A 24218-nucleotide genomic window follows, 5' to 3' on the forward strand; every position below is an offset into this window, starting at 1 on the left:
TACCTTTTAACTGTTTTCTCTTCCTTTTGGAAGAAATATTTTTTCTCTCTCCCCTTTTTTCTCTTCCTATGCTCCCCTCATCTGATCCTCTTCTCACTTTCTTGGATCCTCAAAACAGGTTTAAGCTGGGCTTTAAAAAGGTGCCGAGACTTAGTTTTCACCCTCCATATTACCACCGGTAAATGATCCGTGCCTCAGTTTACCCATCTAGCAAATGTGGGTGTGAGGCAGGGGAATGTATGCTGGGGTCTCTGAATACTAGTAACAGTGCAGAGTGTTATTAACTTGCTGGCACAGGGGGAAGTCAAACGCAGACGCTGTCTGTCACCCTCTGTGTCTCCACAGATGCGCTGTAAATCTTTCCCAAAGCATCCCCACTCTGTCCCCCAACACCAACTGATGGGACTTTCCAGCAGCAGGGTGGTAGAAGTGGATCAGAGAGAGTGAGAATCTTTCCCCTTTCGGAAGCCTCTGGCTATGAGACCTGCACTGCTGGGGCTGATCTCAGATGTAGAGAAAAAGGAATCCCATTGAGGAATGCACCAGATGGACCAGAGCCCAAGGTCCTTCCCTCAGGCGAACTCCAGCTGAGGCTAAAGCCAACGAGAACTCAAGTGAGGGATAAGTAAAAATGAAGTAAGGATGTCACGGTCAGCCCTATATGCAGATGACTGAGTGACATGGAGTCATCTGGCCAGTGCTCCCATGATGTCCAAGCAGCAATGCTCAGCACCTTTCATTTGACTGGGATATGAGAGTCCCATTGCGCATCTTTTGCACCAGAGTCAGGTCTAATTCCCACTGACTCCTTTGTCTGTGTCAATGGGAATTTTGCCTGAATAAAGAGTGCAGGATCAGGCCCTTTCTTTTACGTTTGGAAATCTGCATTCTTAGCACAGGCCAGAGGGTGCTTGGCAACAACAGGGACGTCAGCATGAGAGTTCATTGCAGTTGCCCTGAGGCCAATTAGACTCCTGTCCCAGCTCCTGCTCTGTCATTATCAATTAGTGACTTCTGATCTGGCCACACTTCCTGCTTCCCCTACACACCCACCCAGGGCTGTAAGGAGGGCAGGGAGAGCGGGGCAGCTGCCCAAGGTGCAAAGCCGTGGGGGCAGAAAAATGGGGCATGTAGGGGTAGTCATGCCCCCCTCCCAAATCTCTGCCTTCCATTTAGCTGTGGGGTGTGCCCAAACATCTGTGCTAAATGGAAGGCAGATATCTGGTTGGGGTTGGGGGTGGGCGGGCTGTGTGCACTTGAGTGCAGTTATGTAACAAAAAAAATTCTACATTTGTAAGATACTTTCACAACATAGAGATTGCACCTTGTATGAGGTGAATTGAAAAATACTATTTCTTTTGTTTATCATTTTTACAGTGCAAATATTTGTAATAAAAATAATATACACTTTGAGTTCAATTACAACACAGAATACAATATATTTGAAAATGTAGAAAGACATCCAAAACATTTAATAAGTGTCAATTGGTATTCTATTGTTTAACAGTGTGATTAAAGCTGTGATTAATCGCAATTAATTTTTTGAATTAATCATGAGAGTTAACGGCGATTAATCAACAGCCTTAGTCTGAAGCCCATTAGCCTACGCATCACCAACCTCCATTTTCAGGGGTCGCAGTTAAAAAACTGACGCCAAGGCAGAAAAATAGGGGGCTATGGGAGGTGAAGCTATTCATTTTCCAGAATGACTAAGGGAGCCACTCTTCCTGTCTTGGTCCACTTTGAATCTGCTGGAGGATGCTGCCTTCGACATAGCTAATCAACGGCCACAGCAGCCTTTGTCTTAAATCAGATAAGCTGCAGGTGTAAACGGTGGAGCACTCTGAAAAACCATGGTGGTGGCCCCACCTTGTGACTGTCCAGGGCTGCAGAAGGAAGAGTTTGGGCTGGGTTTTTGGCACAGATTTTCAATGGGAGGTTGTGTCTCTCTTTTCTCGATTATCGTATCCTTTAATACGGACAACTAAACAACCAGGGGCTGATCCTTCAGTCTTTGCACAGGCCAAACTCCCACCTCAGGGAGAGTTTTGCTTCTGGAGGGGATGCCCGATTTGGCCAGAGGAGGAGTTTAAGCCCCAGGAACCTCCTGCATCACTGGGCCCAAATGCGAGGGCACAATATGGCTTCCATTGTATTAAGGTTAAACGGGAATGAGCTGCTTTGTTGCTCTGCATCGATCAGGCAGAAAAGCATATATCCTCCAGCTACTAAAATACCCACATTGGCATCTTTTATTTGTAATCATGTCAATTCAAAGGTGAACATAACTCTGAGAGTCCCTGTCCCTGGCATGGACACAGCTTAAGGTTTTTTCATAAACAATCCGCTAACCGTTTATTTCCACCGTACATAGAGCAAAAAGTACAAAACAAGCACTCTGCAAGAGCTCACTTTCCAGGGATTCAAAACAGTCACAAAAATGACAGTGGAAGAATTAGGGCTGGTGCCTGCATGTCCTGAGTCATGTGAGTAACTTTTAATACTGGACAGGTGAGTAGAAATTCACGGAGAAGGAGATGTCAGTAGCAGGCTGGCTGGGAAGACAAGACCAAGACTTTACCTGACAAAACCTGAAATGTCTCATTCTTGTCATGGAAGTCACAGTCGTGAGAACCACACAGCCCATGAGCCTGGTTCTGCACTGGAGTACCGTTAGTCCCATGAATGATCCCACCAAGGCCAAAAAGAAAGGATGCTCTTTTGCCAATCTGACCCTTTCTCTATATCTTTTAGAAGCCAATGTATTTTTCCAGAAAAACAGTGGTTGGCAGGAGGCTGGCGGATACTGAATTCCAGAATCATTGCAGTAAGTTGCACCTGGCCCAAGAGCAGCATAAAAAGGCCATAAAGCGGGTGGAACTAGCTTGTGGGGAACAGGAACCGTGCAAACGACTTCTACAGAGCCGGTGGAATAGCAGGACGCCAGCCCCTCTCTGAGTCTCTCCCATGGTCCCAAGGGGTCCTCGGAACCAGAGCACAAGGGCCTAAGCCCAGAATAATGGGACCCCTTGGAGAGCACGGTGATACTCAGTGTGAGTGCCGCAGAAGCCAGCTTTCAGTTACCAGTTTCTGGTGAGTGTTCCATTCGAACCTAATTCAGGCGGGGCGGGTGGCTGAACGACATGTCAGCGTTACTACTGTACTTCCCAGGCAGGCACCATAATAGGAGCTACTGGCCAATGCAACGCTCCTGACCAAGAACACCGAGTTCCTTTCCTTCTGCCAGATGCTTTTCTCTAGCAGACCGTATGGATGATTGTGCCGTTGGACGCGCCCGAAGCTGCTCCGCCATTTATAATGTAGTCCTTTATGTTCATCTCAGAACTGGACAGCAGTTTGTTTCTCTCCTGCCCCATAATTACTGTTTCTATTCCTCTAAGGCACGCCTTCATATCCTCTCGGAAGGAAGGAGTGTAGAGACCGTAAATGACAGGGTCGGTGCACGTGTGTAGCAAGCCAAAGAGAAAGAGACTGTGGTTGATGTACTCGGGTATGCGTTGAATCATGTCTGGCTGGAACCAGTACCACAGGCCCAAGAGGTAATATGGGGTCCAGCAGATAACGAAGGAAGCGACTATCACAACGGTCATCTTGAGGGTCTTCATTCGTGCCTTGGAGATGTGGTCGTTTTTGCTCCTTGCTAGACCTGCCGGGAAGAGTCAAAGGGATAATTGTATATGAAGCAACAGCATACAACCAGGAAGAGAGCAACATTCACAGCCCAGCCTCCCTCAAAGTCAGGAAGAGTTTGACTTCAAGACTTAGGCCTGATCCAAAGGCCACTGGGCTCAGTGGGAGCATTTCCATTGACTTCCGTGAGCACTGGATTAAGCCCAAACTGCAGCTGAATTGAGTTACCACAGGGCTGAAGTTGTGCCCAGAGGCCTGCACTGGCTCTCGTATTGGGCTGTATTTCACCCTCAAGGGCTTCAGTGGGACATAAAGCCATGCACAAGGCGCGGGTTGGGCCTCTCCCGGGGGGGATGAATAAGGATGTTTGTTTTCAAGGCTGCTGCCTTTCATCACCATAAAGTCACTTGACTGGATTGAGGCCTGGTCCTACTCAGCCATGCAGAAGTCTAAAGAAGAGGAAGCCACCCTCACCTTGCACGCCTTCCCCATCTCTTCTCACCAGGCCTGAAGGAGGCAGTAGCAGGTCTCCACAATACTCCTGGAAGAAGTGGCAGATTCCATGCTCTGCGCCTCTGTCCACCATATGTGCAATCTCTCTCACCACGTATTACATTATACAAGGCTCCCCTATTCCGCTGTCCATTATTTTCCACCAGCGAGGACTTGCCATCCCCAGAAACACACTGGCTGTTTCTCATTTTCTAAGCCTGGAGATGTCAGGCAATAATGCTGATCATGCAATAAGAGATAGCTATGAAATCTAAGGGCTCTGGCAGGGAAAATTACAATGTCTCAGCAATACCAGTAAGATCACATGGAAGTATGTTGAATGCTAAATAGCTGTAGCCTGCTCACCCTTGCTGATCTTCAGTTGCTTATTGATTTCCCAGATGATGCGGATGTAGCAGACAATCATGATGCTCAGTGGGGCGACGTAGAGGGTGGTGAAGGTGAACATGTTGTAGGTGATTTCTTCCCAGTGCTCTTGGAAACTTCCATGAGTCACACACTGGGTAAAATTGACACCCGGGACAGTGTGCAGGTGAAAAAGAAAAAGCTGAAATTAAGAATGAAATAGTTAGTCAGAGATCGTTCTTAAAGGGGCACTGTCACAATGACAATCTCCTTCCTGGGCTTACTGGGAACACTTTCCGGCAATTATTAAACCCAAAAAGAATTTAGAAAGTCTTCTTACATAGGGTTTGCCAGATTGGGTCAGACCACAGGTCCATCTAGTTCAAAACACTGTTTTGACAGTGATCAGCACCAGATGCTTTAGAGGAGGGTGTTAGAACTGTGCAGTAGCAGATATGGAATCATCCGTCCCCACATTAACTCTTGTTCTATCTCTTATCAGCAGAGCATGAGGATGCATATTGACTTTTCATCATACATGCTCTTTGCTGACTCAGCCCCTCACTCATCTCCAGCAATCGTCTGGTCCATTCATGGTCAATTCCAGTGTCCAGTTCTCATGCACTAGTACGACACTGCAACATCTGAGCTGCAGCTACAGCAGGCGAAAAAATGGGTTCTGTTGGAATTAAAAGCTCATTGCATTTTTCTCCAGGCCTCAGTCATAATCCTTGGCCATTACTGTAATTGTTCCTTACTTTGTGCCAACAGACAACATGGTACCAACTACTAGCAAACGCATTAATTAATTCTATAAGCCGGGTTCTTATAAATAAATCAGAGATAAAGTCCTTGATTTGGGGTGGATCTGTCTCTCCTTTCTAAGTATTATGATGCTGTTCTCCACGATAAATATTATTCCACTATCAAAAACATACTTGGCCTAATAGCAGAAAATAACCCCCACTGACCTCTTAAGCCAATGTGTGGCTATTTTAAACATTGTTCCAGCCATGCAATATTTGATGGATTCAGTAACTGGGTGAAGAGCTATCTATCTCTCTCGAGAACTCGGAATTCTTTTGTGCCGCTACAACAGCACTGTAGAATTCATGCTCACAAGATTTATTTTCACTCAATGGCGGCTTCCAGTCCTGAGCTGACAATACACCTCGCTTATCTCCATTAGTGTCAGATGTTCCCATCGCTGTCTGAAGCAGCAGCATCTTTTGAATGAAAAGCCTCCATATTAGTCTTTTAAAATGCCAATCCCTCTGTATGTTCAGTCTCCCGACCTGGCTGCCCTTGCAGCACTGAAATTTGCACACTGAATAAGCACTGGAAGAAGGACAGGTTAAATATTTTATAGCTGTCAGAATCGAGACACACCATATTGTGGATATGCGAGACCAAGGCCCAACTCCTCAAAGGTAGGTAAGTGCCTAACTCCAGTTGATTTCAATGGGAGTTTGGTGTCTGAATACCTTTGAGGATCTGGGCCCAAAGAGGTAAGGTCAGGTTATCATCTAGCAGGTTTCCTCCACCACACAGGTAGCTAGTGACAGTGTTACGCTACTGTGCATTTCCTGCTGCGTGTTTTTGACTATTGGACTGATGAAACCACTGTATTTAGAACAGGAACAGCTGGAAATAATGGCAGACAAGGGCGGCAGGTATAATAGGCCCTAACCCAGGCCCTGGCCCTGCCCACACGCCACTTTCTCTTCCAAGCCGGCGGGAGCTCAGCTCCGGCGGGATGCCAGTAGGCGGCTGGGGCCGGTGGATGGCCCAGTGCTGGTGCCAGCTGGCGGCCCAGCACTGGGACAAGTGCTGGGGGCAGCCAGCAGCCCAGGGCAGTTCAGCTGGGGCTCCTTCGGCCATAGAGGCGGGGATACTCAGGGCTCCTGCAGAGGGTGGGCACCATAGAGGCCTCGGGTGGAAGGGAGCGGGGCATGTGGCTAGCCTCTCCAAAGGGTGGTAGGGGCTTGCAGACTGCCCATGGTAGCAGAAGCAACAGACATAAGAGAAAGCTGGTTAATTCTGGGCTTTTAGGCCCTGTCACACTACAGCATCTGTTCCAATTGCATTTGAAGTCATTTTGCAAGATGGTTGCAGCCCAGCATAGTTATAACAGGGTTCACATCTCCTCCTTCCCATTGAAAGAATGCTGTCAGTTGCCTAGAAGAGTAGTCTATGGAACTGGTCACACTGGGGTTTTTTGCCAAAATTTCCTACTGCTGCTGCCAGCATTTCAGCTCTGCGGGGGGTAGGAATGAGTGGGGGTTAGTGTAGGCAGCGTTCCAGGCAGCGGACGGTATTTTAAGCACCATGGTGTTTACCTTCACTTGAGTAGGTCTTGCCAACTTGTTGGCTTAAGTCGCTGTTGATCAATGGCAATGTGGCCATTCTAGAGTGTTGACCTTTGTGAGCACTAGTGGTAACAACCGGGGGAAATATTTGGCAAAATAGCTCATCACAGATGGAGCCAGAAGCACCATCTAAGCCAGTAGGGTTTTCAAATCTCTGCACACACTGGACTGGGAAACTGTACAAGCTGCAGTTGGGGATGCTCAGTGGGCTTAGTCTAATTCCTCAGGCTTGCTAGATGTGCTGAGGAACATGGCAAAGAGATGTTCTGATGGGGACCAACATGGGACAGAAGCTCTCTACCTGCCTTCCCCCAGCAGCAATCACTGAGGGTAAGTCCACACTACAGAAAAAAACTCCATGGCAGAGAGTCTCACAGCCCTGGTGAACTGACTTGGGCTTGTGATATGGGGCTAAAAACAGCAGTGTAGACATTCCTGCTTGGGCAGGCACTTGTGTTCTGAGACCCACCTCATTGCTGCTATTTGAAACCTCATAGTGTGAGCCCCATAAGCCTGAGTCAGTTGACCCAGGCTCTGATGTGCACAGACTCAGGGATTTTTTTGCACAGTAGATGTACGCTTAGTGTTGAAGTGACAACACCTCACCTGTTGTTCTGTGATTACGTTTTCACTCTGACTCAAAGGCTCGGTTTATTTGCACATTGCAAAATAATCCATTCTCCACAGTGAGTTAAACAAGGGCAGCCCATTCGCTGTGTTGATCAACCCCATTGCATATCATGAAATCCGAAAGCCATAGGACCAAATTCTGCTCTCATTCCCATCTGTGCAACCCAAAGAACGAGGTCATCTGTGCATAACGGAGCAGAATTTGGCCTGTAGTTTGAGTTATGCATGCGATTATCTTTTGGATGCTTGGCCATGGTATCAGTAGCTGATTTGTGTGAAGTTCTCTTATTGAATTTCCTTGTGCAGATAAGGTGGCAGCAAGGTAGATCCCTAAGAAAGTTCTATCAATAGCAAATGTAGAAATCTGGGGCCTGGGCCTCAGCTGGTGTGAATCAGCGCCGCTTCATTAACTCGAGATCAGCTCACACCACAGGAAGAATAGAATTCTATAGCAAATAAATTCCCAGGTAAGTGAATGGGGAGCATGGATCTGCATTCACGTCTCACTCGCTTTCAGTCCCTGGCCTGGGCCAGGGAAGCTAATGATCAAACCAGCGGACCAAACTCGGTGATGAATCCTGGCCACGTGCCATGTGCGTTATGTTGCGCATTTGCTAAGAAGAAGTTAAGTGAATGGAATACAATAGCTAACACATCCCCATGCAAAGAATGGGGTTCAAGAATTAATGGATTCCCGTAGAAGCTAATGGACTCTAGGAGCTACTGCCTCTAAAGCTGAGCCCAGTTGAAATTTCAATTGACGTTTTCTGGCAGTGCCATGGTGCAGCATCACTACCTTTGACTCATAGAATCTCAGGGTTGGAGGAGACCTCAGGAGGTCATCTAGTCCAACCCCCCGCTCAAAGCAGACTCACTCTTCCTCACAAGCTGCAACAATGAGAAAGGGGCGGTGAGAAAAGAAGGGTTCAGTTCCAGGATACTCTAATACAGCGGTCCCCAACCTTTTCATCTAGCGGGCACCAGATGAAGGACTGTGGCGGCAGTTGAGCATTTGCCGAAATGCCGCTGAATTTCAGTGGCATTTCGGCAGCGATGCCTCTCCATGGCGCCGCTTGCCGCTGACAAGCGACATCATCGAGAGGCGTTGCCGCTGAAATGCCATCAAAATTTGCCAGCATTTCAGCGGATGCTCGACCACCGGCCAGGACGCAGGTGCATTTAGATGCCCCCGCGGGCGCCATGGCCGCGTTGGGGATCGCTGCTCTAATAGCTGCAGAATGCACTGACCATAGACTTTGGAGAACCTGGAGCGGTTCAAGAGACAGGGATGGTGTATGGGAGTGGAAGCCAGAAATTCCCAAGTTATAGTCCTGGCTCAGGCAGCAAGGTCTTCCAAGCCTCTGGGCCTGTTACTTCACCTTTCCGCGTCTCATTTTCCCAGTGTACAATGGAGATTGTAACAATGACCATTCTCCCTAGGGCCCGGTGATGATGAATGAGTTAACATCCATAAAATAAGTTCTCTGAAAACATCTGCTCAATGTGCAGCAGCAGTCAGAAAAGAAAAAGGAATCCCTTAGGAAAGGGATAGATAATAAGATAGAAAATATCATGATGTCACGATATAAATCCATGGTACGCCCACACCTGGAATACTGGCATGCAGTTCTGGTCGCCCCATCTCAAAAAAGTTATGTTAGAATTGCAAAGAGTACAGAGAAGGGCAACAAAAATGATTAGGGGTATGGAACAGCTTTGATGTGATGAGAGATTTAAAAAGACCGGGGGGAAAGAGATGACTAAAAGGGGATATGCTAGAAGTCTATGAATAGTGTGGAGATAGTGAATAAGGAAATGTTATTTCCCTTTCACATAACACAAGAACCAGGGGTCACCCAATGAAATAAAGTATCAGAGGGGTAGCTGTGTTAGTCTGGATCTGTAAAAGCAGCAAATAGTCCTGTGGCACCTTATAGACTAACAGACGTATTGGAGCATGAGCTTTCGTGGGTGAATACCCACTTCGTCGGATGTACGTCTGTTAGTCTACAGGACTCTTTGCCAATGAAATTAATAGGTCGTGGGTTTAAAACAAACAAAAGGAAGGACTTCTTCACACAACGCAGAGTCAACCTGTGACACTCATTGCCAGGGGATGTTGTGAAAGCCAAAAGTATAACTGGGTCCAAAAAAAAAATAGATAAATTCATAAAGGATAGGTCTATCAGTGGCTATTAGCCAAGATGTTCAGGGATGCAACCCCATGCTCCGGGTGTCCCTAAACCTCTGACTGTGCAAAGCTGGGACCAGACGACAGGGGATAGATCTCTCAATAATTGCCCTGTTCTGTTCATTCCCTCTGGAGAATGTGGAACTGGCCACTTTCAGAAGACAGGATATTGTACTAGAAGGACCATTGGTCTGACCCTGTATGGCAGCTCCTATGTTCTTATGTTCATCAGTGTTCTAGAAGTCCCACTTCTTATTATCTACCTCAATATCTGCAGACCTGAACCTCCCTGTGTGGTGGGGATGGGACGCTAAACCATGAGGCTCTTCCTTACTATAGCGGTGCTGAGATGGGATCTGTGCCAGCTGCAAGAATATCTCCAGCCTGAACTCCTCAAAATTCAGCAACAAGTCAGGACCTGGCTTCACCTTGGAAAATAATGGGCATATTGTCAGTCTGGCTTAGGTACTGCAGATGGCTTCCCATCACTGCAGGATCTGAGCACCTCACAATCTCTAGTGGATTTATCCTCAAAATCTCCCTGTAAGGCAGGGCAACGCTATTATCCCCACTGTACAGATGGGGACAGAGGCCCAGAGCCACTGAGCGACTTCCCCAAGGTCCCACAGGAAGTCCGTGGTAGAGCAGGGAATTGAACTCAAGTCGCCAGTTAGTGCCCTAACCATTGGACCATCCTTCCTCTTGATTCCTGATTATCATCCAACCATTCACCCAGCCCAAGGTGGCCATTCACTTTTGTTTATTCTAAAGTGTGGCACTTCCTGTCTGAAGTAACCCCAGCTTTACAATGGCATTGTGCTCGTACCTGGGGAGAGGCCAGCAGAAGGCTCATGCCCCAAGCGATGCATAACATGAGTCTGTTGCGTCGACTGGAATTAGCAAAGGCAAAAGGATGGAGGATGGCTGAGTGCCGGTCTAGGCTGATAACCACAAGCACCAGCGTTGCAGAGTACATAGCAAAAAGCTTCAGGAAGTTCAGTAATTTACACGGCAGGTCCCCGGCATACCACTGGACTGTCATGTTCCAGACAGCGTCCAAGGGCATGACCATGAAGGTCACCAGTAAATCTGCCACTGTTAAGCTCAGTATCAGCAACCGGACATGGGACTTCCTTCTCTTCCTCGTGATGCTGTATAACACAACTGAGTTGCTGGATGCTGCTATCAGGAAAAAGCAGATGGTGATGATCACACGGACCCTGGCTGCTAGTGTGAAAGTGGGTTCGATCCAGGGCTTGGAGCAGCCAGAAAGAGAGAGGTTTTCATCCACAACATCAGCTGACTGAGGAGGAGTCATAAGGTTCCGTTCTTCAGGCATTCCCTACAGCAGAACAAATGGCAAAATCAGAGAAGAAAGGTAGGCCTAAAATCCTTGTCAGGTGTCCATTTAGCATGACGCAGCTTTAAATGTGATGGGGAGGGAGGCTCCGTAGGCTTAGCCAAGGATTCTCAAATGTTTTAACATTCTTATCTGATAGTGCCTTAACAGCCCCAACTAGGGCCGGGGCCATTGAGCTGGGTGCGAGGTCTGACTGGACAATCTAAAGGTCCAGTCTATCCATAAACTCTATGAAACTTCAACTCTATTAAAACCAAAAGATTGTGCCTGCCCCAAAGAGCTTACAGGCTGAAAGACCAGACAGACAAACAAACAGGCAGAGACAAGCAACAAACAACAGTCCAATTTCTTCTCAGTTTCCATAGTGTGGACTACATCTTACTACACAAATTGTTCCATTGAGCTGCATCCTCTTCCATTTGCTATTGCAGGGCCCATCACCTCCTCCTCTTCATAATTACACATCATCCCCATGGTGACTATAGCAACCGCTCACATGGAAATATATTTTAAGCACTTTTCAATGTTGCTTAGCAGATGGAAACAAGGAGGCGGCAGTCCCATGTGACTAGCCAACTGTGCAGATGACCCAGTATGAGCTTGGTGGAACCCAGCTGGTCCATTGACCACAACTAGAGACCCTCTGGTCTAATGAGGAGTTAAAATGCACCTGAAATACTGAGAATCCCTGGAATTGTGGAGCTCTGAAGTAGATATATTGAGTTCCATGGAGTTTATACAAGGTGTGGGAGAGGATCCATGTGATAAGACATTAAAAACAGAGGGTCTGATTCCTCATTGAAGACCCATTGGCACTTTTCTTTAGAGTAGGGGTGTCCAAACCAGTGTCTTTGTTTACATTCTCCCCTGGTCTGTTGTTGTGCAGTGAGCTTGGGTCTGTGGCTCTGGAGATAGAACCACTGGCTGTTGTATGCTGTGTGCAGAGAAGAGGTGTCAAATCCTATCCCTCCACACCACAATCCCAGGAAAGCTCTAGGAGGTGGAGACCTATGGAGTCTTCCTTTCCTCATAAGTCTTTCCATGGGAGGCAGCAATCTGAGCTAAAACACCTCTCCTATCCATGTTAGCGCAGCTGCCACAAACCTATGACACCCCAGGCACCTGCATATTGCCCTGTTCAGGTCACTGAGATTCTATTATTATTATTATTATTCATTATTTGTGTTACTGCATTGCCTGGGAGTCCTCATCATGGAGCAGGACCCCATTGTGCTAGGAGCTGTACAAACACAGAACAAAAAGATGGCCCCCACCCCAAGGAACTTACAATCTAAGTATAAGACAAGAGGAAACAGACAGGTACAGGCAAACTGATGGAGAAGCACAAGGAAACAATGGGACAACACTGGTCAGTAGGATAGGCAGTAGTCTCTGCTCACTAGCAGCCGATAACACAGTGGCCCATATTGTGAAGGTCTGTCCTGCACTCTGCCCAGAAAAAATGCGTAGCAATCACCATCTAGTATTGATTCATTTACAGCGTGAACAGGTTTCAGGGCTGCCAATTGTATCTGTTTATTCCTTGGAACAAGAGCACTGAGCTATGTTAGCACAACACACAGACAGCACTCAGAAGGATTTGACACAGCAGGCCATCTGTGGTGTGAGACCCCTGGAGTCGGTCCATATTACACCAGGAAGGAATTTGGCCCAAGGTCATTTTAAAAACTCGGACCTAAACTCATCACTTGCTAAGTGGAGATGGGCCATTGGCCTGAATCTGCCAAACTTTGGAAGTAAAAAAATAAATAAATAAAATAATAATATGACCCGTGGCTGAACTGGGTTGTCAGGTTTGTTTTACAAAACTCACGAATGCAAGGTTTAGAGAGACCACACCATGCCTGTTTTTTACCTGTCTCTGTTTGAAATACATACGGACCTGTATTAGAACTATTGGCATGAATCCCTAGGTACACACATGCACACACACGCTCCCTGAACATTGTGGGTCCAGACAGAAAAGGACCTGATTCTGAACCAATGCCAAATCACTGCAAAACCTAAACCCAACTGACAAGATTTTTCCAAAACAAACCAGCTCCAGGCATCACCCATCTTTGTTGTCAAGGTTCATGACATTTTCTCAGCCCTTATTAATCTGATCTTCAGGGCTGCCTATCAGTATCTGATTCTGACTTCCAGCATATAACAAGCCCACAAACCTCACCTGCTTCTTAGCAGATCAGAGACATTCAGCCAAGCTCTGGGTTCAGTAAGCAAAGGAAAATAAAAGATGTGAGGTTAATAAAACAGAGAGAAGAGTCTGTCTCCTTCTTTTTCCTCTCTGCTCATAATAAAGATGCATACGAGCACTTCTCACAGACGTGAAGAGCGGTTCACCCCCTCACCCTATTCATCTGGATGGTGACATGAAGTCATTCTCCAAACCCTGCCCCACAACTGTCTCTAAACATGTTTATACGTGTGTGTGTGGGGGGGTTTCCCTGCAGAAAGATGCAACCTATACAATTTCAAAGCCAGATTCTCGCCCAAGTAACTCAACTGTGCAGAGTCACCACTGTTCCACTTAAACTGCCCTGTGCTCCAGTACAGAATGAGATCGTGAACAAGCCAAATTTCAAAGGCAAAGACTCAAATTTAGGAGAACACAAACAATAAGCTGGATGGATGGATGCGAACAGCTTACAAGCTGTTTCATGCAACCGGGGCTGACGCTCAGTTTCAGGTACACAGAAAGAATGTGCTTTCCCCTGGGGAAGTTACAGAAATAAAACAATCCGCAGAGACTGAATCGACATCCTGCTCCCCAACTAACGTATTGTCGCTACACACTTACACTTGCTCTAGCTCTTCTCCTTACTATCGTTCAGTCCATGCCCCGTGTCTAGCTACAGCTATTTGCTTCGCCGCAGCACCCACGAAGAAAGTAAGCACAAATCTTACCAGAGTCTGAGCTCAAACCCCCAAAGCAAGCAAAATGTGATAGCAGTGACTGAGTACCAAACCGGTCATTTCTCTTCTTAGTGCCAGTCCACGGGAAGGAGGAATGAGACCGAAGGAAGCCCAGTATCTGTGCTAATTGGAGGTGCTGTATTCAGTTCCTCGGATGGGAATATACCTGGTATCCACATGACCTTAAAGGAAGGGAAAACCGCTGCCTCTCTCTTTATTTGTCCTTCCTAGCCAGTGCCAAAAATGTCAGCCTGCTCCTCTGCTGCATGTAGCCAGCTGTCCACATGATGCAGATCTGCCTTCCAGTGAAGAAAAGATGCAGAGAGATAGCAGGGTGGCTGGGAGCACTGGTACAGTCTATGCAAAAGAGGAGTGTTATTTTGCTCCCTACTCCTGGCACTGGAGAGATCCCACTGCCCAATGTAATTCGGGTTAATCTAGCATAATGCTTTAACAATGTGCAAGGAAAGTTGCTTTGATAGGAGTTCCCGGGGGAGGGGAAGCACTCCTCAGATACACAGCTCCAGTGCATTCAGGGCTTAGCAGGTGTATTTTATAATGCTTGTTAGGTCTGCATTTTAACTTGTGCAGAATGCTGCGCGCCTCTGTGGTGAGATGGGGCACAAATCCAGCTTTATAAATAACATTATTATTGCATCCCTAGTATTATTGTATTGCTGTCGAGATCAGGAAACAGCTCATTAACGGGGCCTTGAATCAAACTGCTCCAAAGAAAAACAGAAAAGATTCTTTGCCATGGGTCAAAGACTGGGTAAAAACAGAATAAGGTGAAAACATATGGACTGGGTAAAAACAGAACAAGGCCTCAAGATTTGACACATATGTGAAAAGGGGTATCAGGCAGTGAATGTCCAGGTACCAACACATATTTCAGTGGAGCACTTGGGCTGGATCCATGCATGGACCAGTATGGGGGCTCTTTTGGTTTTTCACGTTAATGACTAAATGGGCCTCCTTTCCTTTTAGACTTTAATGAGCCACCCACTTGAGGATGTTAATGAGCAGGCATAGGAGACAATGACAGATCTCACCATTCCAGCGCATCACACACACACACACACAGAGCAAAGTTCCTAGAGCATACAGCTCTTAATTAGCCCCGCTGATGGGGATGTGATCCTGAATGGAAAGGCACTAATTGGGAATTAAACACAGAGGGAAAAGGAGGCCAGGAATTGGATAAAATGTTCAGAAGTCCCCTAGTGACTTAGAAGCCTATGGCCCATTTTTGAAAGAGACGTAGGTACTCAGGGCTAGAGCCACAAAAGGGTGAGGCTGACATCTAATTTTAGGCACCCTGCACCCAGTGTAATCCTCAGTCCTGAATTAGGTGCCCAGGCTCTCTATACAATGCATGGAGACTGTGGGATGGGATTCCCAGAAGCCAGCACACTGAACGGAGGAAATGCTGAGGGGGGAGTGTGGCCTAAGCCCTGCCCCTCAGAAGGACTCAGGCACCTCCCTTTGGCCTGAGTGTAGGGTATGTCTACACTAGAGCTGGAAGCATGAGAAGCCATACGCACACCAGCTCTGGTCACACTAATGCCCTAAAAACAGAAGTGGGGCCACAGCAGTGTGAGTGGTGGGAGGGGCTGGCCACCCAAGGACAAACCTATGGTTTTGGATGGGATTGTGAGTGGGTGGCTAGAGCCCCTTGTGATACAGCTGCACTTCTGTTGGGTACGTCTCCTCCAGCCGAAATAGACACTTCCCAGCTCTAATGTAGGCATACCCTTAGAGACTGGGGACTCTCCGCTGTGGACCCTCTCCTGAGTTAGGCTCCTAATCTAGGTTGATCTTTTCTCACAAAAAAATCGAGGAGGAACCCTTACACCTAATAGCGCAGGGAATGAAGGACATGAGACCCACCACTGTGTGGTTTTATAATGAAGTAACCCACTAGTCTTAATAATAATTCATTGCTAGTAACTTAACAGTCTTTACTAGATAGTTAATATATCTCCAGAGCATCTGAAAGCAGGTCAGTCTAACCTTGAACCAGCTGCCTCCTCCCAGCACCCTGAAGAGTCTATTCATTCTCTTAAATCCACAAGAACACCACAGTCACCACCTCCCTCTCCTCGATGGCACCAGGACTCAGGTGGCTTTGCACATGCCCACTGGCAGAAATGTAGGGGACTGTACCGGTGGTGACGTAGGCAGCAGCTGAGCAGAGGTTTTGAGGAGCTATGTTTCAGACTTAGGCACCTAAAGTGGCCGTTGGGTACCTACATCTCTTTGTGGATCTAGCTGCAAAAGACTAAATGTCATTGCAAATCGATGGGACTTAGGCAATGCCGAGACCTGAGTGGCTCAATCCCTAAATACCTGTAAAAATCTGTTCAGAAGATCAGCTGTTCAGAGGATCCTGCCAGATGATCTAAGAGGCGGTGTTGAGAATTCCATGTCCTGCTCTCCAGCTCCGGGGAAGGAGCTAGGGAAGCAGGTGCTGCCACGAATGAAGAGTTCCTCCGATGACACAAAGACAGTGAGGAAGAGATGAACTATCATATCCATTTGGGTAATGGAGAAATCCAACACACACTGGATTGTGTGTATCAGGAAGAAAACCACATGAAAGGCTCAATGCTAAAAATTAGTTAATCACTTTGAATGCTGTCTTTGACATTCACATTAGTCTCCAGAAGATGGCGCCTCTCAGTAAATCAGCAAGGGGATGGCTCAGCCTTCCCCTCCCAGAACCCGGTCTGTCTTCCATAACCAAACTGCAATGGGGCATGTTTACATGCTCATTGCAAAACCCAGACTCAGGCCAAGTTTGCTGAGGTTCTCAAAGATCTCAGCAAACCTGTTAAATCTGAGCTGAATAATGGTTTCCGGCGGCCAGCATGCAAAACTGAGGCGGCTTTGTGCAACACCAAGCGGTTTCGACCTGAAAGTTAGGCTAAACTTTTGGCCATGTTTCATTTTGGAGGGGGGGATTATTCACACCTGCCACTCAAAGCAATTTCGGAGGGGGGGAGTGAAGCCCAAAACATTGGCTCTGTCTGTGATGCAGAGCAAGTGAGTGCACAATTCTAGGCTGAATTGAAACACACGGACAAAAGCAGTGAGCCCAATGAGAGTAAATGGCCAAACTCTCATTGATTTCCATGACAGCAACAGCAAGCCACATTATTTTCCCTGATATCATGAACAATTATGGACTTGTGCCAAGCACTGTGACCTTTAGAAGAACAGTTACAATCCCCTGGAGGAGAGGCAATAGCAGTACTTATTCACACACAACAGCTCAGTATAAAACAAGGTAACCTTTTCCTTCTTCCAGCAGGGCCTATACAAGAAACCAGATACAGATAATGACACCCAAAATTACGCCAATTAACAAAGGAAATAAGAGCGGGAAAGCCCTGGAGGGCATGACGTGCTAGGTGCATAACTGTGTAAAATGTTCCCATATTTGCACACAGAATGTGCACATGGAAATATGGCAGCTGTGCACACAAAGTGGGGAACTGTGAGTGTAAATGAATTAGGGCCATTTGTAATTGCTTGATTTGTGGGGGAAAAGGGTTAATTCCCTGTGCAAATAGATGAATAAAGGAGCAGAGGGAGAGAAATGTTTGAGTGAAAACCATATAGTCCAAGGATTAGCTATGGGGATAACAGATTGTTCAGTTCGCTGACAATTAAAATTAAAACAATTAGTTTTGGATGGAACCCAAACTGACATTTTTCAAAATTTTCAGCAAATTGAAGCTGAAAATGATTTATTTTGATTTTGAGCCTTTTTAAATGTTTTTCATTTTTTTTTTTTAAAATAAAATTATAGGAAATTTCTAAATGAAAAGTCATTTTGAATCAAAAATCAAAACATTTTGTTTTGAAAATGTAGAACCAAAACATTTCCACTTGTGTTCAGGGCTTTTTGTTTTGTTGGACTGAAGCAATTCAGCGAAATCGACACGAATTTCATTTTTTGTCCCAGAAAAAAGTTTTGATTGAAAAATTTCACCCAGTTCCATACATATGCAATGATCCATCTTATGTCATCCACCAGGTTTGAATAAATGACTTTCTGCAGTGGCTAATACACCTCTATCACTTGAGCCAAAAGAGTACTTCCTTTAGCTGGTAGCAGTAGTAGGCTATTACCTTCTACATGGATTGAGCACTGAAGAGGGAACAAACACACGCTCCACAAGCATATTACATATATATGGGGCACGTACTTGTATCAGCCTAGCTTTAGGGGTAGAATATTTTATGCACAGTGCTGGACTTTCTAACTAGTTTGTGTTTTAAAGATTGAATCACCCTTGAAAAAAAGACATCTAATTACAGGGGGGGAAAGGTCAATGAACTCAAACTAGTTTGGAGAATCCCAAAGAATAGTAAGAGCCTACAGCCCCTTCGAACTCTGTGATGGTGGCTCATGCTGCATTTAACTATTCAATTGCCCGGCTCTCTCCCCCCCACATACCCATTTGCCTGCCTGTTTCCTAAAGGGATTTACATTTAGCTCATGGCAATGACACTGAATGGACTGGAGGAGGCTGACCCAGTGCTTCTGGAACCGCATGGAAAATATTAACTTGGAGTTTCCAACAGCACCAAGAAAAACTAAGGAGGGGCCAGGCAGGCAGAATATCTTGAGAGCTGCGAACACCAGGGCCAGCTTCAGGCATCAGCCGACCAAGCAGTGCTTGGGGTGGCACCTTGTAAGGGGCGGCCAATGTTCAGGTGGCGGGGCAGCACTCGAGGTTTTTTTGTTTGTTTGTTTGTTTTGGCCGGGCAGCACTCAGGGGTTGTTTGTTTCAGCGGGACGGCGCTCGGGGGGGGGGTTGTTTCGGCGGTGTGGCGCTTCAGGGGGTTGTTTCAGCAGGGCAGGGCTGTGCTCGGGGGGGGTTGTTACAGCGGAGTGGCACTCAGGGGGGTTCTTTCGGCAGGGTGGGGCAGCGCTGGGGGGTTTGTTACAGCGGCGCGGCACTCGGGGGGGTTGATACGGCGGAGCGAGGCCTTTTTTTCTTTTTTTGCTTGGGGTGGCAAAAAAGTTAAAGCCGGCCCTGGCAAACACGCAGGACAGCCTACAAATCACAGTCACCAAACGGGAAAACCAAACAATCCAGGGAGATACCGATATTGCCCTTAGTGAGAAGTGTTTCTGCTAAAGGAAGGGGAGGAATAACCCAGCACGCTGGGGGAACTAAGCACTGTCAGAGGGATTGTACTAGGGATGGAAATATCTCCCCAAAGTCACAGTCCAGTGTGACACCTGTCAGGCTGGGATACAAAGTACCTGCTTTATCACCAGGAAAATTGCTCCCGCAGCGTGCTTCTCTGCTGAAAATACCTGGGAGCAGCACCTGAATGAAAGACCACAACATAATTATATAGCACGTGATGAGTCACTCTCCTCTTCGATACATCAGCATAAATCACACTACCTCAGTTCACAGTGGTGTAACTAAGGGCTTGCCTACACACAGTCTTTGTACCACTTTAACTATATTGGTTTGAAACTGACATAGTTAAATCAGTAAAACCCCTAGTGCGCATGCAGTTATTTTGCTATGAAGGCGGCGTACACTGGTCTGCCTTGTTCCCACGTACCTACATCCATATTAGCAAATGTACCACCGTAACTGTTTGATTACACACTTAATTGATATGAAAACTGTGTATAGACCAAGCCTAGGAGTTCTGTGGCCTGGGTTTTACATGAGGTCAGACTAGATGATCACAGTTGACACAGAGGTGTCTTCCTCCTCCTCAGCAACCTCGCTCCCGCTTTGCTCTTCCTCCTACCTTGTTGGACTGGGCTCTGAAGTGTCCATGGTGGTATTCGGCGTGGAGGTGAGGTTAGCCTCAACTATCATGTCCAGCTCTTTGTAAAAATGGCAGGTCATGGGGCAGCACCGGAGTGGCTGTTTGTCTCACGGGCTTTGCAGTAGGCGTTCCGCAGCTCCTTCACTTTAACCCTGCACTGCAGAGCATCCCGGTCATGGCCCCTTTCTGTCATGTCCCTTGATATCTGCCCGAAGGCTTCGTAATTCCTACTGCTGGAGCACAGCTGGGACTGGACAGCTTCCTCCCCCCAAACATTGATGAGGTCCAGCACCTCGCCATTGCTCCATACTGGGGATCGCCTGGCACGTGGAGGCATGGTCACCCAGAAAGACTCGCTTAGAGCACTCTACGCCTAGCTGAGCAAACAGGAAGGGGATTTTCAAAATTCCCAAAGACTCTAAAGGGCAGGTCTGACGGTTGGTCAGGGCAGTAGAGTTCAAACTGATGACCAGAGTGGCTAGAACAAGCACTGTGGGACACTTCTGGAGGCCAATCAAAGCGCATTAACAGACCAGGGCGGCCACACTGGCTCCAGCGGGGGTGCATCAAACGTTATTCCACTCGCCAAGGAGGAGTACCAGGAGCGCTCTAGCCACAGAGTCAGAGCGTGCTACATGCCTTGCCAGTGTGGACACGTCGTGAGTTAGAGCGCACGGGACTGCTTTAATGAGCTCGAACTCACAAGTGTAGCCATGCCCTAAGGCACAGAGAAGTTAAGTGGCCATTGTCAGAGCCAAGATTAAAACCTAGGTGATCCTGGCTGTCCAGTCCACTGTTTTAATCATTAGACAAATGCTGACTCTGGGGGCATAGGCAAAAACGGCACTTGCACTAGGAGTCATTCATAAAGCCAAGGAAGAAGAGAGAGAGAAGATGGATTGTCAGAAAACAGGACATTTAACCTCAAGTGGAGAGAACAGGCTTGGATGAGCTAGAGGCTGATAAATCTGCTTTTCAGACTATGCAGCAGGGATGGTGAATCGTTCTGTAAATATTGGGAACATCTACCAGTACGTCTTGTCTCTTAAAAACAAAGAGAACAGACAAAGCGTTAGTAAATCCCTTGTGATCTTTCCATCGTCTGCTCTGATACTTATCGAGGAAACGTTCGCCAGACAGAGAATGTGCTGTTCAGATCTACACGCTGTTGATATGCACTAGAGCGATGTGCAAACTCACCAATTTTAAAAACCCCGGGCCATCACTAGGAGGTTTCTTCTTAAGAACTCCTGTGTCTGGAGGGACAACCAAATGGGGGATGGGCATGTTATTTGCTTCTGTAGTTTCTTGTTTGGTATCACACACTACATCTGATATAATGGATGCTGTCAAACATTGTTAAGGGCTCTGGCAGGCAAAGGGATAACAAGATCCAGTGGTGGGGAACTGAAACTAAATAAATTTAGGCTAGCTATAAGGTGCAATGATTTAATAGTGTGGGTAATTGACAAATGGAATCACTTTCTGGGGGATGTGGTGGATTTCCCAGCACTTGGCAATCTTTAAGTCAAGATCGAATGTCTTTCTAAAAAAATATGCTGTAGCTCAATCAGAAGTTATGGGCTTAAGGCAGGAATCACTGGGTAAATTTTTATGGCCTACATGATGCAGAAGCTCAGACTCAATGGTCATAATTTAAATATATTTACAATTGTTCATAGACAAATATCAATTTACTATCAAATGGCCTCCACTTTCAATACAATTGCTTCTCACTGTCAGGAGGGGACACATTCCTTCTCTGTGATTGTTTGGCTCTGTTGGTGCTAACCTGTTCTCCAGTAGCCTGACTGTGTTTTCACCTGTTTCAATAAGGTAACGCATGTTCTCCTCTGAAAACGAAACTGCTCCATCCAGTGACGTCAGGTCTACAGAAGACCTCCTTGGCATAGGTTCATGTTATGGAAACAAAGGAAGGTTTTTGCACCTTGTGACCACAGAACAAGGACCCAGTCTCCATATTGACTTGCAGGGATTCTGTCAATTGTTTAACACAGTGTGCAATAGATTTACTTTAGAGTCCAAAAAACCACCCCAATTGCTTTCACTGTCTCTTCCTGAAAAATACTGGGCCCAAACCACCTCACACACCTGTGAGAATCAGGAGTAACTCCACTGAAATCAATTGAGTCACATCTGGTGTAAAACAGTGGCAGGATAAGAATCAGGCTCTTTATGAATACATGAAAGAAATACAAAATACAAAATACTCTCCACCCTGGGTGCTCTGCCTGGGAGTCAGGACCTCACTGCTCTCTTACATTGTGAAATGAGAGAGGATCCCTTTGTCTTTCTGGTCTATTTCGATGGCAAGCTCATCGGATGAGGTGCTGTCTTTCCCTGTGTGACTGCCCAGGTGCCGCTCAGCTGAGTGAAGTAATATTCCACTTGCTGACATTTCTCTTTTTGTCTGTCTGTGCAGCATGGGATAGCTTTTGAAGATCACATCCGGTCAGTTCTAAAATTTCAGGGACTGGTGGCGGCACCAGTGGGCAGAACCCTGGTGATTTTGGTGACACCAGAAATGCCGGACCTCCACGTTGTGCCTATCTGGTGCTGAAGGCAGAGAAGCATTTTGAGATCAGGGGCAACTTGGCCAGTCAGCCCTCCCTCCCACGAGTTTATTTGCATACTTCACTTCCATTGGTTGAAATGAGTCAGCAAATGAAACTGCAGGTCACAACTGAAGTGCTTTGACAGAGATGATGGGGCGCCAGGTTCAGGACTGGAATAGCAGGGGCTGCATCAGATCAAGTGCTGTACTGACTCGGGATTGGCACTGTGGCTCCCTCCACACTATCCCTGGCTCAGGCACGTACATTTACCTTTGCCCAGTCAGAGCTGTTTTAATTCAGTTAAACAGTGCCCCTCCGGTGTTCGACTCCTCTGCCGGTGGTACCAGCTGGGCACTGGCAAGGGGAGAGATGGCCACAGGTTCGGGCTCTGGGTACCGGAAGCGGTGAGCAATGACTGGCTGAGTTACCTTTGATGTCACAATGCTACTGCTCAGGTTCCTCTGCCTGAAGCATCCCGTGGACCTTGTCAGGGGGAAGCTGTTGACATAAAATGATGCAGAGAAGAGGAGGAGCCGCTTAGACAACTTCACAATAACATTTAGGTTTAATGGCAATTACAGGTTCAGGGAGAGAGACTGCGCTTCTCCCTCTCCCACCCCCCTGCCAGCTCGGCCTGCATCAGCTGCCAAGTTGCCACCTTCTAGTCAATAACACTAACAAGGGCTGGGAACTGCCTGAGAGGATCCCAGTTGTGGCTCTGACGGGGGAAGAGTTACAATGGGCGAGTAAATGTCAATTATTTGCGTCTCTTGCTTCTTTCCAACAAATATCTGAATGGAAATCTCAATGAGCGGTTTCTCCACTTGGTTCAGCCACCCTGTTTTCTAGATTAGTTCTTGTTATGAAGCCCCTTTTGTCCCAGGGGAAGCACGACTATCCATTCTGGAAAAAACACTTCCCCAGCTGAGACAGCTCAGCTTGGATCATTTTACGATCAACCCACAAGTGACGCCAAGTGGAGGCTGAAATGCTTTTGCAGGTTGTTTGTGGGTCAGCCTGGGGTCTGTTCCAATCCTAGAAAGCCAGTTAGGAAAAGCAGCGTGTCTGTTGTATCTAGGTCAGTGCAGCTAGGTACCCCAGTTTGCATTTGTAAGTTTGTTCCTAGGAGCTTTGAGTCCAGGAACTACAGTTCCTAGGGTGCACCGGGGGAGGATGAGGAATAGGAGGAGCAGGAAAGGAAGAATGATGAGCTGTGTGAAAGAGTGAGGGAATACACCTTACCTTTGCTATTAGCAAGTTTCCTGAGTCTTCCTTCCAGGGGGCTGGGTGCACAACAAACTGGCAACAAGCAGAAAAGAACCACAGAGAAACCAAGATCTAACTTGCCCACGTGCCTCGTGATTCCTGCTGCTGGGATCTGCTGTTGCTGCCTCCAATGAAATGCCACTGGCCTAAAGCCTTCTGCTATCTGCAACCGCAGCTTGCTGAGAAGAGACGTTTAAAGGGGCAGTGCCTATTTCTGCAAAGTGCCCCTTTTTGCCAGCCGGCTCGTTCCTCTGCAGTTCTGAATATCCAGCTTGCTTCCACACTTATTACCAGGACACAAGTTACACCACCTCCATTCTTCATGCCTACCCCAGGAGAGGCCCACTCCCATGGGAACAATGGAAATCTTACTTCACCACCTGTGTTCGCTAGAGAAACTTCTGCTTACACTCCAGACAAGGGGGGAGCCTTACTGCTTCCTTGCCTTGGTTCTGAGGGGCAACAAATCTTCACACATCTCCCTCCCGTTACGGACTTACTGCAAGCTGCGACTCCATACAATGCTGCTTTCCAAGCCCTGGATGATCATTCTAATCCTCTAGCAAATG

The 24218-nt window shown here is 47.0% G+C and overlaps 1 protein-coding gene across 2 annotated transcripts; it reads right to left on the bottom strand.

Moving 5' to 3' along the window:
- Nucleotides 1–1564: 1564 nt before the first annotated feature.
- On the bottom strand, nucleotides 1565–14340 carry LOC115659216 (gonadotropin-releasing hormone II receptor-like). Of its 2 annotated transcripts, none has more exons than XM_030579128.1 (4): nucleotides 13988–14340; nucleotides 10526–11041; nucleotides 4510–4711; nucleotides 1565–3667 (listed from the first exon to the last, which is right to left on the bottom strand). In XM_030579128.1, exons 2-4 carry the CDS (start codon nucleotides 11036–11038, stop codon nucleotides 3258–3260), a joined length of 1125 nt encoding a protein of 374 aa, XP_030434988.1. In that variant the 5' UTR covers nucleotides 11039–11041; nucleotides 13988–14340; the 3' UTR covers nucleotides 1565–3257. The 2 variants fall into 2 exon arrangements, with proteins under 2 accessions (XP_030434988.1, XP_030434989.1); XM_030579129.1 differs by lacking the exon at nucleotides 13988–14340 and adding an exon at nucleotides 13251–13337.
- Between the last annotated feature and the right edge of the window lie 9878 nt (nucleotides 14341–24218).

This window comes from Gopherus evgoodei, chromosome 10, assembly GCF_007399415.2.
Source record: "Gopherus evgoodei ecotype Sinaloan lineage chromosome 10, rGopEvg1_v1.p, whole genome shotgun sequence".
Classification (NCBI taxonomy): domain Eukaryota; kingdom Metazoa; phylum Chordata; order Testudines; family Testudinidae; genus Gopherus; species Gopherus evgoodei.